The sequence below is a fragment of the Amia ocellicauda genome, chromosome 8 (assembly GCF_036373705.1).
Source record: "Amia ocellicauda isolate fAmiCal2 chromosome 8, fAmiCal2.hap1, whole genome shotgun sequence".
Lineage (NCBI taxonomy): Eukaryota > Metazoa > Chordata > Actinopteri > Amiiformes > Amiidae > Amia > Amia ocellicauda.
Window position 1 is genome coordinate 26,935,629 of NC_089857.1, and position 17,059 is coordinate 26,952,687.

The window sequence follows — 17,059 nt, forward strand, 5'->3', positions numbered from 1 at the left end:
CGTGTTTCACATCTGCACTCGTTCCATCTCTATTTTTATATGGAAGAGTGGTTCATGAAAAGAAGCAAACAAGGAAAAGTTCTGAGCCATATACAGAAGAACATGACTGCTGTTCTAAGCCATTCTGAGAATCCTCTCTATACAGACTTGGGGGCTGAGAATGTATTCAAACAGCCAAGCTCTCATAATGAGGCTTCCTTTGGCTACTGCAGGTACACTGTAATGGATAGTGAAACACTCCCTGCCTTGCAAGCCAAAAGGCAGATTTAGTTGAATTGGAAATGGTCTTCAAGCCTCATAATCTTTAGTTGGAAAATATACATTGTGTGGATCATCAGATAAATGTTATCAAATGTTCCTTTGCGAGCCACATTGACTTCCTTCAACTCTTAGATCTGTAATTATTGATTCTACATCAAATCAAAATAACTGTGAAGTTCTGATGTTTCTTTTTTTCTCAATCTCACTCATGTTGAATTTCCTTAATCTTTTGCCCCCTATACACTTTCCATCTATTGATTGACACTAGAAAACATTTTCCACTGTGCATTCATACATTTCTTAGGACTGTGTTGTCTGTTGTCAACAATTCAGCATCCGTGCTTTTTTTTTTTCTCCCCAGCATCCATAATAGCCTACCTGCAAAAGCATAAAGCATGGAACAGTGTAGAGTGCTGTGATTTGCCTGTTTTCAGTTTACTCTAGTAGCTTCCCCAGCAGTGTTTTGTGTTATTGTTGTTTTTATCTGCTCTCAAGCCACTTTTCTATATCAGCAGATAGATTCTCACACCATGATAAACAGCTGGTACACTTTGGTTCTTCCGTTCTGAATTATGTAACTGTCTGCTCAAGGTGGTGAAGTCTCCAAATGTGTTTCTTGTAGCTTGCGCAGAAAGTAACGGGTCCCTCGAGTCTGTCATCCACCTGCAGTTGTTGACTATACAGGATGTCTGTCAAACATCATCCCTGGAAATTAGCATTTCTGTTCCGTGTCAGCACCGTACATAAACACCACAGCCATGAAATCAGGCCAGGCTGTAGAAATGTATACATTAAAATTGATGACAGAAATGCTACAATATTGCAGAAGCACCCAGATTAATAGTTAAAATTGTTTCGTTTTTTGCTAGAGTGGTTTACCCCAGCCCTGGTTATATGCGATCCTGTATCTTCTAGGAGTTCATAATATTTCAAATCCTTATTACTTTTACCCCTTTTTTTAGTTAGTGCCAGAACAGTGCTGTAGTCTCGTTGCGGTTGTGCCGTTGGCACTCCCCTAATGTTGGTGCCCTGTGCTTGCAGATGAATGCCCTGGACACACTGGGTCAGACGGCCCTTCACAGAGCAGCTCTGGCTGGGCACCTTCAGACATGCCGCCTTCTCCTGAGCTACGGAGCGGACCCCTCCATCATCTCCCTGCAGGGCTTCACGGCCGCACAGATGGGGAACGAAGCAGTCCAGCAGATCCTCAATGGTAGGCACCTACATACAGTTAGTCATTTGCATCTGTGGAGTATATGAGAGTGAAGAACTGTGACTGCAAATGATTGATTATCTAAGAGTAATCTTAGGAATTCCTTTCACCCTATTTGTATTGTGCTATTTTAGTGCTATTCTGGAACTGATTTAGGAGCATTTCAAAATCCACAGGCCTAGCACACTTCCAGCAAGTGTCTCATGCTTTTAAGTTTGAATTTGTGTTATGCAAGATGATTTCACAGTTGTAAGTGCTTCCTGTAGCAAATGTGTTCGGTGCGCAACTAAATACACGACAGATCCTGAGGTCTTTCTATGATACGGCACATTGCTAATCAGTCCAGCCTACATTGGTTGAGAATAGTGTGTGTGTTGGGGGAGGGGGGATTTCATGAAGGTTAGTCTCTAATTTTTGTGCAAAAGAAAATATCTATGATGCTACAGATACATTATTGTAAAGTATTACATTCGGCACTTTCTTCAGCACTTTTGCCATATAGAAAACCCCTTTGGAATGGCTTGGTGAATATAGCCTGCTGCTACTGAAGTATTAGAAATGGTTAACCTAATCAGAGGACAAACAGTACAATGGCTGTTCTACTGCTTGATTACTTCTCCGCATCGTTAATGTGACGTCTACGTTTATGAATGTAAATTAGACCATTACAGTTCTCACAGCAAGCACAGCGAACTGCTAGGCATTTGTTCAGTTGTTTGAAGTTTAACCCTGGAAAATGTGTAGTCAAATCAAATAGAAACATGTGTTTGTTTGATTGTTAGTTATTAGCTTAACGTAAATGTAGTCCTCAAACAGAAACAGCACAGGGGGGATGGAGGGGTGCATCATTCTCAGCTGCAGGAAGCAACCAGCTATTCTAAAGATGCCTAGTCCCGACTGTTATTTGCATTTGCTGCTGTGTGATGCCTTAATGACAGTAGTCAGCAAAACCTTCCATTCCTGCCTTCAGAAAACATTCCCGTGCGCAACTCTGATGTTGATTATCGGCTCCTGGAAGCTGCCAAAGCTGGAGACCTGGACACTGTGAAGGTAAGGGTCTGCTCATCTCACCTGTCATGTCTTCCTAATTAAACCAAGCACCGTGTCTCTGACTATTTAAAGCTGCTTTCAACAAATGGAGCACGCCTGTCTTGGGAACCCCTTGGGGCTCGTTCATTTGGGGGTCATTGGCTCTGCTTTTGTTTATGTATAGAAAGCTGTTGACATTATAATTACTGCTGACTCGTAAAACTCGACTGATTTTATTTTTTATTTTAGCAAAGCAGCTGCCTATCCTTAAATGACCCCGGTTCCCCTGTGTAAGATTACTCTGAAGTGGCATCTGTAGCACAAGCCTGGAGAATTTCAACTGATCTTTGTAAAGCACATGGGGTTAATATTTTTCTACTGTGTGAAACAGAATAACAATTATGCCAATGTGGTTTAGTGTCCTTTTCTCACTCTATGTTCTGTATTTGACTCGTCTCAGTGTAGGATATATAAAGCAGAGTATAAGTTGTTGCACAGCGACAGCCCCCCCTTACTGAACAGAGCTTGTGGTTTGCTACACTGCAGACTGTGCTTTGTGTTAACAAGACTCCACATTCCTGAACGATCTTATGGTGGGATTGAAAACCTCACGTGGCAGATCTTTCTATTCCAAGTTTATCAGGGAGTCGGCATCGGTTTCTATAGTCAAGTCCAAGATTAAGGCCTACTGCACTTATTTGAGCTGGCATTTGATCTCTGATTCACCAGCTCCAAGAAAATGAGACGCACAAAAGCATTAAAAATCCTTCCAGCATGTCCCAGAATGTAATTGGAGTGGTCATTATCCCTCAATTACTTTTCTACTTTTGTCCAGACAAGCAAAGAACCTAGAACAAAAGGCATAAGGAACCAGCGATTAATACATATGACTATAATTACACCAAACCCTCCGTTCCCAGTTGTTCACAAGTGTTAATTTAAATGACATTGATTCTACCCTTATTAAAAATGTTAACACACAAATGTATCTGTCCAGCTTCCATATGCAGTTTGGTGATGTTGGATTTTGGATTTATAGAATATGTTCTGACGGTTTTAAAACTTTCTTCAATTGTATGTATTTTTTTTTATTCGCCCTTTTTTCTTGCCATGCTTAAGTGAAAGGATGATGTGCTGATGTACCAGTCATGTTTTTTGACTCTTGTGGAGTGCCTCAAGTTCAATCCTGACTAAAGGCATTATATAGGTTTGTCTTGAATTGTTGTTGATTTTTTTTGTATTGCATTTTAGAATTAGCTACACTCACTCATCTCTTTCTCTTCCAGCAACTGTGCTCTCCGCAGAATGTGAATTGCCGGGATCTGGAAGGCCGCCACTCCACCCCGCTGCACTTTGCTGCCGGATACAACCGTGTGTCTGTGGTGGAGTACCTGCTGCACCATGGGGCGGATGTCCACGCCAAAGACAAGGGGTAATGGCTGCTCTCGCTCCTGCCTGGTGTTTTTGTATTCTGCTTATTGAAACTGCTTCACGCGATCAATCCTTTTGCAATTAAAAGGGAATTATCTCCAGTATCAAACGCCTCATCTGTAAATTAGAGAAAATGACTCGACTTTTTGGTAGAGAGTTTTTTGTTTTGTAGCATCAATATCTGATGAAGCAATGGATTTCTCCTTGGAAATCTGTATATATTTTAACATCAGTTAATTGTTCAGCTTATTCATTAATGTTAGTCCCATTTAAGGTACACAGATAAGCAGAATTATTTATTGAGTTATTTACTGTGGGCAGTTTGTTTATTCTGTGCAAGTACAAAATAATTTTAAGAATAAGACAGACCCTATTCCTCTCCTCTTTCTAAAGCACTTAAACACAGAATCTCACATTTATCCCCCCAACTTAAAATAAATGCATATGGTGTAACTCATTTTTCTTTCCCTGATCACTGTTAAGAGCTAACTTGCTCTCATTGTTTATTTGTAGACTGAAGCTCATAGTACTTAGTCAGTGAATCAGCATTTCTCTTTCATGTGTTTAAACAAGGGAGCCCCGTCTATGCAAAGAGCTTTTGTTGCATTCATAGAAACATAAGAAAAGGGATATCCTGTTTTAGATTCAAAGCCCAAATCATGATTGTGTGCCGTGTGACCTGAAGATTGCTGCCCTCTCCTCCCACACAACAGAATAGCAATGCATAGTGCTGAAGGCTGCCTTTTTTTCTTGCTTTCAGTGGCTTGGTTCCTCTGCATAATGCCTGCTCATATGGACACTACGAAGTGGCAGAGCTACTGGTCAGACATGGAGCTTCAGTCAATGTGGCCGACCTGTGGAAGTTCACCCCTCTGCACGAAGCAGCGGCCAAAGGAAAATACGAGATCTGTAAGCTGCTCCTAAAGGTATGATTCAGTATCTTGTTCCTCAGTTCTGGGACTTTAAACCTAGCTGTTTAAAGGAAGGTTCCTGTAAAAGGCATTAGGGTAACAGACTAGGGCCTAAACAAAATCTAAACACTGACCTCCCTGCTAATCACAAATTACAAATGAGTTTTTAGTTATGAGCTGCAGAAAACACCCCCAACCAATCAAGTGAAATGCCATCGAGTTCAGGTTTGTAATTTGCTATTCACAGGTAAGTCAAATTTGTGATATGGTCTAGGCCCAGATTCAGATTTGATTTAAGTTAGTAGCTGGTATATTCTATAAGCTTATTTGTTTAAGTTGCAGAAGAGGTCTAAAGTTTAAACCTAACTATAGATCTTATTTGCAATTTTGTAATACAACAAAAGGTTTTAACGGAGACTGGAGTATTACACTCAGTACTTCTATATAGGTTTGTATTAATCAAGTTTGTCTTTTTCATTAAACCTTTAATTAAAATTAAATAAATAATAGAATAAAAACATCCATAATAAAGAATGGTACTTACCAACTGTGCCATCTTTCTGCCTTCTTTTACATATATTCATGTGCATGTTCTTTTGCTTTTAAGCAGTTTATCTTTTACTCATGGGATGGAGAATAGAAAAGCCAGCTACATTGCCAATAAGTCTTCCTGCTTTGGGCTTTCAATGAGAACAAAAAAATATAAAAAGCTTGGAAGAGAACCCAATCCAGCAGTGTCAATAAAAAAGGACCATTTCCAAACACAGCATCCTGAACTGAAAAATCAAAACCTCAATGTGTTTTTGTTTTCCTTTTTAGTTTCCTCTTAAAATATGCATTGCGGTACCTTTGAATGAATAATACTTATTTGTTTATTTATATATTCACTGTTATGTATTTTTTTTCTGTCATCTGTGATTTCCTATGTCAGTATTTCCTTTTAATAACATTGTCAGCACTTTTTTGGTTTGTTTGATTATCATGCCTAACGAGGTGTCAAATAACACGGCCCATTTTAAACCCCCGCATGCTGACTGTGCACTGACAATTTTGACCTTACTGCTGTAGGTGGTTGGCGGCGGTGATCTGTTAGCCTTAATGATCTTTCTAAAAATGAGCATTAACCTTGACCAGTTCCCAATGCCTTTGTAGTTCATCTTTAAAAAAAATCATAATAATCTCACATAACTGGGGATGCTTGTCGCTAATTGGCATTCGAGAGCTTTAACAGTCACTGCTTTCAAGCTTTAATGGACACCTCGAAAGACAAACTACTGTGGAATGCATTTGCTTCAAGGCTTTTTATTTACATCTTTCATTACTCAACAGAACCCAACAGAGGTTGAAAGGAGGGAAAAAAAAACTAAAACAAACCTTTAACTGTATTCCAGCATGGCGCCGATCCTACAAAGAAGAACCGTGATGGGAACACACCTCTGGACATGGTGAAGGAAGGCGACACGGACATCCAAGACTTACTGAGAGGGGATGCCGCTCTTCTAGACGCAGCAAAGAAGGGCTGCCTAGCAAGGGTGCAGAAGTTGTGCAGCCCGGAGAACATCAACTGCAGGGACACGCAGGGACGCAACTCCACCCCCCTGCATTTAGCAGGTAGAGACAACATGAGCGTGAAAATGTATTCGGATGAAAGTTCTGAGTTTCTCTTAATCCCAATGTGTACAGATGGGGGGTATCCCTAACATGTATCCAAAGCAGAGGTCATCTATCCCTTCCCAGACATGGACTTGCCATTATAAAAGCTTTAGAATTCCTTGTTAAGACCCACAGCAAAGTGTAGGAAAACCGTGAGATCATGATAAAGCGTGCATAGTAAACCATGGATAACCACGCCAAAGCTATTTGCATGCTTGGGGAAAAGCATGTGAAAGCTGTTCACATCATGAAAAGTCGGTGTTTAACACTCAAATGTGAAAATGCTGGCAGTCAAATGTTGCAGGTCTCTCTGCTCAGAGAAGCAATCAGAGCATCTCTAGGTTCTCTTCAGACATGACTGAAGTAGAGTGTCATTTCAAATTCTCTAGATTTTTAGTCCTGCATTACTGAATAGCTTTTGATTGACAGTGGAAGTTGTGTTATGTTGAAGGTGCATCTTTTACTAGCATTTTAGTTTTCTGAGGTCAGTTTATCCTAATAATAGCATTCTGTGGAACATTGCCTGTGAAGGTAGCTGAATAATTTCTGCCATTTTGTGGTACCTTTCAAGCAATCAGGGGGGAAAAGTGCTGTCTTTACTTAAAAGGAGAATACTGCATTTTCAGCATTGGACAGTCAGAATATGATCTGGACAAAACATGACACTGTTCTGACTGCAGAGGTTGGTCCTTTTAGGCTTAGCTTAGAATACTGCATGTGCACAGTTTAAGGAGTAATCATGTAACTAAATCGTGAATAATCTGCTTCAGTCCTAATGTATTTGAAGATATAAGCTGCCATTCTTTTATATAGAAATAGTGAACTAAGTTTTCATAGAAATTTAAATTAAATCCTTTGCAGGTAGTCTGAGTAGGTTTGATAACATTTTCCTTTGGGGTGTAGGTGCATTTGTCGCCTTTAAATTCATAAATATCTGAACCCCCCACTCCCCATACAACAGTCATGAAACATTGTCATTCTATGTGTGAGGACCCTGACTCATAGTTTTTCAAGTGTTCGAAGAAGGAATTGCCAGTGTCAATGAACAGATGGCTAATATTCCTTCCTGACTCAGGCTCCTTTTCTGAAGCAGAGGAAAGTGGTATGAGCACCAGATGGACTAGAACATCACTTCTGAGTCCTTCTGAGCCTAATTGTAATTGCTGAAAAGAGTGTGTGTATGGGGTTGCAGGTGGTGTAGAATACAAAGAGAAGAAAGGCCTGTAGTAATAAAACCTTATACCAGAGACATCTCTTGGCCAAAGCAGTAACAACAATATTTTTCACAGTGGAGAAATTCTATACAGCCTTCTCTATGTGACAATTACATTTTAATAGGGTGTTAAGAGTTCAGCATGCATGTGTGCCCATCACTCTGCTAAGCAGTTACACAGTGGACAACTGACATGATTAGCTGGCAGACGGGACTACCCACCCACCCCTGCTCTCTCACAACACACACACGCCACAATTTAAGATGTGCAGTAAGCAATAGCTGACTATTTTGTTTCTTTTAATTTAATTCTGAAGGCGCGAGTCCGGGAAGGGTTGCAGGATCATGTTAGAGAAAGCGAGTATTATTATAGTATTAAAAAAAAGTTATAATTGGAAAAGCAGAAGTTATAACATCTCATTCTGCTTCTGTTGCATTTCTTCATTCTGAACAGAGTAGGTTCTGTTTACTTTAATTTAATGTCTAAAGGAAATGCGAGCTTGCCTCTAAAATTTTGTAAATGGAGGATCCTGTAATAAATAAATGGTGAAATACTGAACCTGATTGGCCAGATGGATATTACAGCTTCACATTCCAAGACAAGGGATCAGATTTGTCCTTTTATGATGAGAAATAGATTTTCCTCCTACAATGCAGTTGAATTTCAGTTTCTTGCGGACGTTATTTTTAAAACACCTACAGTCTTTTCACAGCTGTGCTCTCTGCAGGAAGCTGGGGCATTGTATTTCTAGGCAATTAGCAACTTCAGCAGGTTTCATTTTCTTAATGTACATAACAGAATGCCCTAGGAGTCGGGTGACTGAGGGAGAAGGAAATATTGTGGAATGCCCTTACATTAAAACACTAGCAACTCCTGATGTCAGGTAAAAAATAAAAATCAGCAAGGTACTGTAATTTTTAGCTTGATTTTAAATTTCAAACTCAGACTTACTTAAAACAGAGGAAACTCCAGTTATTTTCTAGCATTATGTTAAAATTCTAGCATAATGTAACTAAAGCATCTATAAATTATTTTTATAGTCAAGATTGCATGTTAAATTCAGTCAACACTTTCGTTCCGTTTAAAATGTAGGAACATGTAATTTGTCCATTAGCATTACTTTTAATATATGGAGTGCTAAAACATCAGGTTTTAGATTCCAGCTTGTGTGCTTGATACAGTGAAATAATTGCTAATGTTTGTTTTGTTTTGTTTTGTTTTTATGTGTGTGAAAAAATCCAAATGTATCACCAGGAGCTGCCTCATTATGTTAATGTATGATGTGATAATTATGTTAATTGGAGGAGTTCTTCAAGCTGGCATTTCTGCAAGCAAAGTCATAATTGTTTTTGTTTGTTATACAAATTCATATAACAAACAACTTTGGCGGAGTACATCAGGGGATGATATGTACTGGAGACATTCCTGCAACACTTAATCTACTGATGGAAACTTCAACCATGAAAATTATGTTCACTTTTCAACACTTAGATCTGAAACAAATGTGGAAAAAACAAATTGCTGGGAAGTTAATTGAAGCACAGTATATCAGATTGCAATTACATTTCAAACGAATGAATAATCATGGAGACATATAAACCTTTTTACTCCTCTGCAACAGTTCCCCATTTTACTACTGCCATATAAACCCTGGTGCATTTTCCAAAAACACTCTTCATTTATTCTTAAGGATGTTTATTTACAGTCTTTTCACCAGGTTATCGGGCTCCTTGGCTTCCGTGTGCCATATTTTGGCTTTGTGTTTGCAATGATCACCCTACGAATTACAATAGCTTTGATATGCTAAAGAATTCACAACTCTCTCTCTTAACATTAGTGCAGACACTAATGGGCCAGTGAATTTTTGTTTAGTTTACTGCCGGCTGAGGCCTGCGATAGTAGGCTGGTCATCACTGATGCAGGACTGTGCAAGTTGATATGACTTGAGTCAATGTACTGATGTAATGTTATCTCCAACAGCTGGATACAACAACCTGGAAGTGGCAGAGTATCTTCTCGAACATGGGGCAGACGTTAACGCTCAAGACAAAGGGGGTCTCATTCCACTGCACAACGCTGCCTCTTACGGGGTGAGTATTGTCCGCCTTGTGTAATGTAGCATAATGTTGTGAATATAGTTTTTAATATTGATTAAAATGCACTTGGTAAGATGCGTTGCATTAATGAATAATGAAGCCCTGGGTACTGAAGGAACAAAATAAGTCTGAATTTCCAGTTTCCATTCATTTAGCTTCATATCACTATCTATAAGTGTAGATGTGCATATTATTTACTGTCCGGCAGTAAACTGATTCTACTGGCATGATGAGTCATCTGCTCAATGCATGAGTTTACTTGAGCTAAAGTATTGTATGCAGTGCTGTTTTTTCTTTCTTTAATACCTTAATCACTTTGTGTTAATCAGGTCCTTTTGTAGTCGGTGTGTCCCTGATTTTTTCTTTTAATCAAGTTTTACGAAGACTGGCTGTTACTCCTGGGGTTGAAATCAGTTAGGAAATGTCTTACTTGAAATGCCTAGGAAGTTGTTCACTAATGTAATAAAGATTAACATGATAACATTTTAAAACCACCCTACAAATGCAGATACATTAGCCAGTCTGCCTTGGAATGTGGTTACCTGTGACTTGTTGACCCTATTTCTAACCAAAGTATAGTCTTTTTTTCTCTATTTTTTTTTTTTAGTTGCCATCATAATGATTTGCACAAGTTTTGATTTTTTTCCTTAAAATGCACCTAGCCTCTTGCCTCCTCTGCTGACAGATCTCCATGGTAGATTAATATGGGTGACTGCAAGTGAGAACTGTAGAGTGGCAGCCTGTGAGACGCACTACTCCATCAATAATGCATTTTTTCTGGAATTAAATGGCATTATATTATGTTTTAAGTGCATGTAAATTAAATCTATGCCAAAACATTTTATGGCTTGGCTTAAACTGCTCTGTATTTTTGGGATGATTGTTTAGAAAATAAATTAAACTACACATTGTCCATATACTTGGCTAGTCATTTTGTAATATAACACATTTTAATATAGTTATCTAACGATGTGAAATAAGGAAGTATGTAGTTCAATTGCAACATGCACACAGTGTGCTCTATTTAAAAATGCATTAATGTGATTAACTACCAACAAATCCTGCCTGGGGACTATTGATGGAAATTAGCATTGGCTGAATCAACAGTACATTTTGTCCTGCCTGATTTTGCATTATTTTAACAAATGTGCCCCTGTGGGGGAAAAAGAAAAAGAAAAAACATAATGCTGTGAAGAAATATTTTGTATTAATATTATGCAGATGCTTATGATTACAAACTTTTGCCACAAGGAAAATCTTGATTATATAGAAAGAAAAAGTGTTCTGAAGGCACTGTGCTGCTGTTGTGTATTCAAAGACCATCTAAGGTTTAATGTGGCTTCCTTCTCCTATTAATTGATATATTTTTTGGAGGATCTGTGTAGTTGACCAAATCCATCATCCAGTGCATCCATTGATGCTTTGATCCTCTGTTTATAATTTAGTAGATGAGGTAGAAGGGGGGGGGGGGGGCAGATCACCACTTATATGAAGGGGAGAGAGTAAGTGGAACATCTAATTTGGATATGACCTTTATTTTTCAGAAGGCTTGCAAACGTAAATAGGATGAAAACGGTGAAAACGTCTAGCTTTATGTGGATGGCTATAGAGTTTACAAATGGTCTGTCTGCTTTTTTGTTTATACCATTCATTTATTTTATAGCTTTGGAAGACAAGCTCAGAATTTGATTAGCCCTTAAAAAGCAAGCAACCATTTTTTTAAAGTAGATGGTAGATTGCATTACTAGCTGTTGTCTGAAGGTGGGACTCTTAGCTTGGGTCCACAGCTCCTGCAAAGTCAGTTCTCCATTTGTCGTGGTGCCTCTTCATAGCCTGGCGATCTAGTTGCTGTTGTGCAGAATGGATACCAACATTACCTCTATTAGGTCTGTCACTCCAGCAATCATTCTGTCCTTGAATGTTCTTGCACAGATAGGCCTGCGGTTTAGGTTTGGGGCCGTTTTGTTTAAATAATGCAACTCGGTTCAACTAAAAGCTCATTTGTAAACTGGCTGCTGCCTCAAGCCACCCAGGACAGCCAAGTACAAAAATCAGGCAAGCGATCAAAGATTTAGAAACTGTTAGATTATGCAGTTCTAGGCTCCTCTAATTTTGTTTTACAGAACACATTTTCTTTTGGTCGGAAGCATATATGTTCATGGCTTTATGTGCATTAAACAATATACGATTTTTAGCCTTTTAATTATCTATTATTTAAATGCATAGTTCGCATTGGCTACCTAATAGAATTTAAAATCTCTCTACCGCTATCTCTATATCTATATATTATTGGTCTCACTCCTCAGCAACACTTTACATCAGTCACTTACTGTGCAATGAAGCTTTTTTTAAAGTAGTTTTATTCTAGTCATTTTAAATGTACATAAACCTTATTAATTGAAGCTGTGTATCATTGAGCAAGTCAGTATATGGAGGCGTACATATTTGGCATGTACATCAATTTATGTGAATACATCTCATAACTTCTGCCAAAGGGTAGATGCCTCAGAACGGTAGAAGTTGTATGTATATGACATAGCTTGTTAACCACATTGAATGTTCTGATAGGGTAGATAGGTCCCTCTGTAGCATAGCTGGACAAACCCCATACTATATAGTTTCTGAAGTTTATTGAACGCTAATTCATGGCATGATGTCCTAGTATAAAATCTGCTACTCAGCAGATATATAGATTGTCACCCCCATCTTAACTTGCTTTAGTTAACTGGAATCTTTACTATTACCTTCTCGGATACAATTAAAGCCTGGATACATAAATATAGTTCAATTAACCTTATTGATTTGTGGTGTAATCGCTTTACTCTCCTGGGTGTGTGTGAGAGCGAATGTGTGTGGATGTCGATCTATTTCAAGGTCACTGAGGAGGTGTCTGTGTGGTGTGAACAGGGCTCCTCTGCCTTCAGATTTGTCCTAAGCCAAAAACAGGAGCTGATGCAAACCAGTGCAGGTTTTTCAGTCTAGCAGTTTGTGGATTCAGTATTCACATTAAATTCTAACAGTATTGTACATTTCTCTGTGGTGAGCAGAATCGTCATTTTAGCATTCCCAGGCAGTTCTATGTCACACTCAGCCTAAGGCTTTGGACACCGTCTGTTAGATCCCATGGCTTTCTTTGTTTTTCAGTGTTTAGTTGTGAAATCCATGGTTGCAGTATTCAAAAAATCTTTGTCAGACCTAAGTCACCAAAATTGTTTAAGAAAAATGCAGGGAGTTTGTGGATGAGGTTGAAGTTGTGACAACAGCCCTGGAAAGAATCAATACATTATTTGCTCAGCCTATGAAAAATAAGGCACTGGGGAAAGGATTATACTCACAATTGTTTAGTCTGATGAAAGTAGTTAATATTTAAACCCCCTTAAAATGTCCTCCTTTTAGTTTGCATGATTATGCAAAACTGGCTGATGTATGTTTAAAACCATATATAATTAAATACTGGATCTTACATCTGAGTTGGGTGGCACTTTGCAGATGTTCACAGAGTTCTCACTTTGTCTTCCAGCATGTGGACATCGCAGCTCTCTTAATAAAGTACAACACCTGTGTCAATGCCACCGACAAATGGGCTTTCACCCCTCTCCACGAGGCGGCACAGAAAGGCCGCACCCAGCTGTGTGCCCTGCTCCTCGCCCATGGGGCCGACCCCACCATGAAGAACCAGGAGGGACAGACACCGCTGGACCTGGCTACGGTGAGGGCCGCCCTAATGTCACTTGCCGAACAGCAGGCTGAAACCTTCTGGCAGACTCCTTAGTCGAAAGTCCTCTCGTGCACCGCTTCAGACACTCCGGTGGGAACATCTACAACAGGGTTCTGCAGCCCTAGTCCTGGAGAGCTCCTGTCCAACACCTTCATAGGTCACCATCAATGTAAAACAGACTTGGAAACATTTAAATCTGATTGGTTCAGTAGGTCTTCTGATACATTTCGTAATTGGGAAATTTGAAACCCTTGAATACCCTTCAGCTTTCAAGGACACAGATGTCCCTTAAGTGAATAAATGACTTATTTGAATTTAACAACAGCTAATATCCATAACCCATCTTTAGACATGGGTCATTTAGGGTAACATACAAAACACATCAGGACCAGTGAAGTTACAGTTGCCATCTTCAGTTTAAGACAATATCTCATACTTCTTTAGCTATATAGTATAGCACTGGTACCAGTTATGCTTCTAGGTACTTAGGTAGGATGTAGTGCTCGAGTTCCTGTTGATGAATGTTCTTCAGTTCTCCCAGTGAGCTGCTTCGTTTTATCCATGAACAGTCCTACTGTTTTCTCCCACTCCTTCAGTGTGTGCCTTCAGAAGGGATAGAAGTTTTCAGTGAGTTAAAGATCAGGCAGATCTGCAGTGTGTGGGCGGGCAGGATCCCTTCCAAGTTCACAATATCCCATCTCTTAAATCATTGCTTTTTGCTTTGAGATAATTTGCTTTAACTCACTGTGCTTTGAATAGAAGAACAATATAATGAAGTCTGGGAGCAATAACGACAGTGGGTTTAATTGGCTGTGTGCTGCATTTATTAAGTACTTTGTTTATTGTGCTTGATGTGAATCCATCTTTTTTCTTTTGAATCTTGAGCTTAACAAACTGAAATCATGAAGAATTAAATTAATTTACTGTGTTTCTTCCCCTACTCCCATGCCTCTGCTTATCTGCAGTCTATATAGCTCACTTCTGCTTACCATTAGCATACTGTATGTAATGCTCAATCAAATGCAGTGACCTCTTCTACAAACTGAAATCCCTGAAGCCTGACAAACATTTGTGAACTTGAATTGATGATACTTTACATGTATAAGGCAACCCAAACTGCCGTCTCCTTTTCTCAAAACATTGCAACGTGTTATTCGCTCCCTTCATATAAATTCAAACCCTATATCACTCCATCAAATAATGAGCAGTACACACCTCGCCAGGCAGATAGCACGATGCAAATTAGTTTACTATATAAAAACAGTTTTTGGTTAGGGGGAACAAAGCTCTCGACAACAAAGCTCTAACATGACAGTGAATTAAACAAATAAGACTGGTTTGCATTCACTTTGCATGCACGTTAGTATACATTTATTACAGACTCACAGCCACATTAAGATATGTCGACTTTCTGAGCTCTCCTGATATCACAGAGCCAGTTTGGCGAGTGCAATGTAATCTCTATTCTGTCAGACATCACCACTGAAATATGCTGCTCAGTCAGAGACCGCTATCGGACGCTGTGCACGCAGCCTTGTAGGAATCGCTGCCAAACCGCACTGTTTTTTTGCACCTCAGCAGGTGAAAGGACAAAGTATTGTTTCCACATTTCACACCTTCTCTACCCCTTTTCTTCACAATAAGCTCACAGTAATGACAAATCACTGCTGTCAGCTAGATAACTGGTCTGTCTGTTTGTCCCGTGCTTCTCTCCTAGGCGGATGATATCAGAGCACTCTTGATAGACGCCATGCCCCCAGAAGCCCTGCCCAGCTGTTTCAAACCCCAGGCCACAGTGGTCAGTGCCTCGGTCATCTCCCCAGCCTCAACGCCATCCTGCCTTTCGGCTGCCAGCAGCATAGACAACCTGACGGGTCCCCTGGCTGAGATGGCAGTCAGCGGGGCCTCCAGTGCAGCCGACGGAGCCACTGGTACAGAGAGGAAGGAAGGGGAAAGTAAGTGGCACATCCTTCTCACTTGGTGTTTTCAGTCAACTCGCAGGCAGGACTCTCACGCTCGTACCCACCGTGTACTCTAGCTTTTTGTTCCAAACCAAGCTTCCAGCAGCTTCAGTCTTTATTAGCTGCTGGACTGGATGAATACGTTTTTGTGCCATCTCATTTAAAATGGTTTTAACCCATCAAATGTAAAAGACCTTAAGGCAATGTTTAACTGATCAAAAAATGAAACTGAGTAGTTAAGTACTGTATTTGAGAGCTCCAGCTGGCACCAGATGATGTTGAAGAATCCGAGTCTGAGAGCCCTGCCCTTCTGAGGGGAATCTGTTGACTGACCAAGCGACACCCATGATTGCAACTCCCTCTCTCTGCCTTGACAAGCAATGACCTAATAAGACTTTCTTTATTTTCGCTTTCAAATCATTAACGACTCGCCAGGTTGCCGGTTATAAAAGCAGAGTATGAAGTTGCAGGCCCCTATTAAAGTACTGTTTTGTGTGTAGGTGTGAGATGTCTCTAAGGTTACATTAAGTTAGCTGACGCAAGGTGCACTCACAACTCGCATGATTACCTTCCCTATTTCAGTGACTTCTTAATTAAAAGTTTTCAATAAGTGCATTTAGTCACGAATCAATAAGTATGCCTGGGTGGTTTTCAGGAAGCATGCATGAGAAATTATATATTATCTGCCATTATGTATAACTAGTTTTCATGAATAAGATGCTGTATTCAGTTTTATTTTGATACAATAACCAATTCATAGCTGATGTATCTTTTCATTATGTATCACTGTGCATCAATATTTGATTAATCATTGCACCACTAGCTATGGAAGGTGAATTACTTTGCTGAAAGGAAATAGAATGCATTCATTTTTCTTGATTTTTCTTTGAGCTTTTATTAATGAGACAGGACACTCTAATCAATTGCTTATGCTAGACTGCAGTGGAAAGAAATATGCATATTCCTACAAGAGAAGGGTGCCTAGGCAAGTGTTTATTTTATTTAACCTGATAGCATAAAGCTTGCCACCGGCATAGTATTGTATATATATATTTTTTGTTCCAACCCCCCCCCCCAACCATGAATAAACCTAATTCAGTTACTTAATGTACATTTTGATATTTTGCAGCTCTCTTTAAGGTCTCCCTTCAGCAATTTGAACATCACATCATTCAGAGTTCATACAATTAAATCAAAATCAAAAGAAACTAGGGAAATTGTTATATTGAATGAATGTTGTGTAAAATGACTGCATACCTTTTATTGTGTTTTTTCCATAGTAGCTGTGCTTGACATGAATATCAGTCAGTTCCTGAAGAGTCTTGGCCTGGAACACCTGCGGGATATCTTTGAGAGGGAACAGGTGAGGACTTCAGCTTATGTAGAGAAAGACAGCAGCTCCTGTCAACATCAAAGCTCCTGTCTCAAGTTTTTCATTCACATTCTCATTCATGTTTTGTTTTGTCGCATGCTCCTCGCAAAATAGGCAGTAACTTGAATGCAAGAGTAATGCTGTTTTTAATTCCTTAAGTCTAGTTTCTAGTAAGGTCATTGAGAACTGCGTTCCCTTTA

General features: G+C 39.5%; 1 protein-coding gene across 4 annotated transcripts in view; it reads left to right on the forward strand.

Annotated features, from left to right (window-relative positions):
* Nucleotides 1–17,059, forward strand: part of tnksa (tankyrase, TRF1-interacting ankyrin-related ADP-ribose polymerase a) — a 165,244-nt gene that overhangs the window by 133,169 nt on the left and 15,016 nt on the right. For all 4 annotated transcript variants that reach the window (XM_066710859.1, XM_066710860.1, XM_066710862.1 and 1 more), the window contains 9 exons: nt 1,303–1,474; nt 2,445–2,524; nt 3,790–3,935; nt 4,695–4,860; nt 6,237–6,456; nt 9,693–9,802; nt 13,329–13,517; nt 15,244–15,481; nt 16,768–16,850. In XM_066710859.1, the coding sequence (XP_066566956.1) occupies nt 1,303–1,474; nt 2,445–2,524; nt 3,790–3,935; nt 4,695–4,860; nt 6,237–6,456; nt 9,693–9,802; nt 13,329–13,517; nt 15,244–15,481; nt 16,768–16,850 (1,404 nt within the window). The remainder of the gene's footprint in view (nt 1–1,302; nt 1,475–2,444; nt 2,525–3,789; nt 3,936–4,694; nt 4,861–6,236; nt 6,457–9,692; nt 9,803–13,328; nt 13,518–15,243; nt 15,482–16,767; nt 16,851–17,059) is intronic.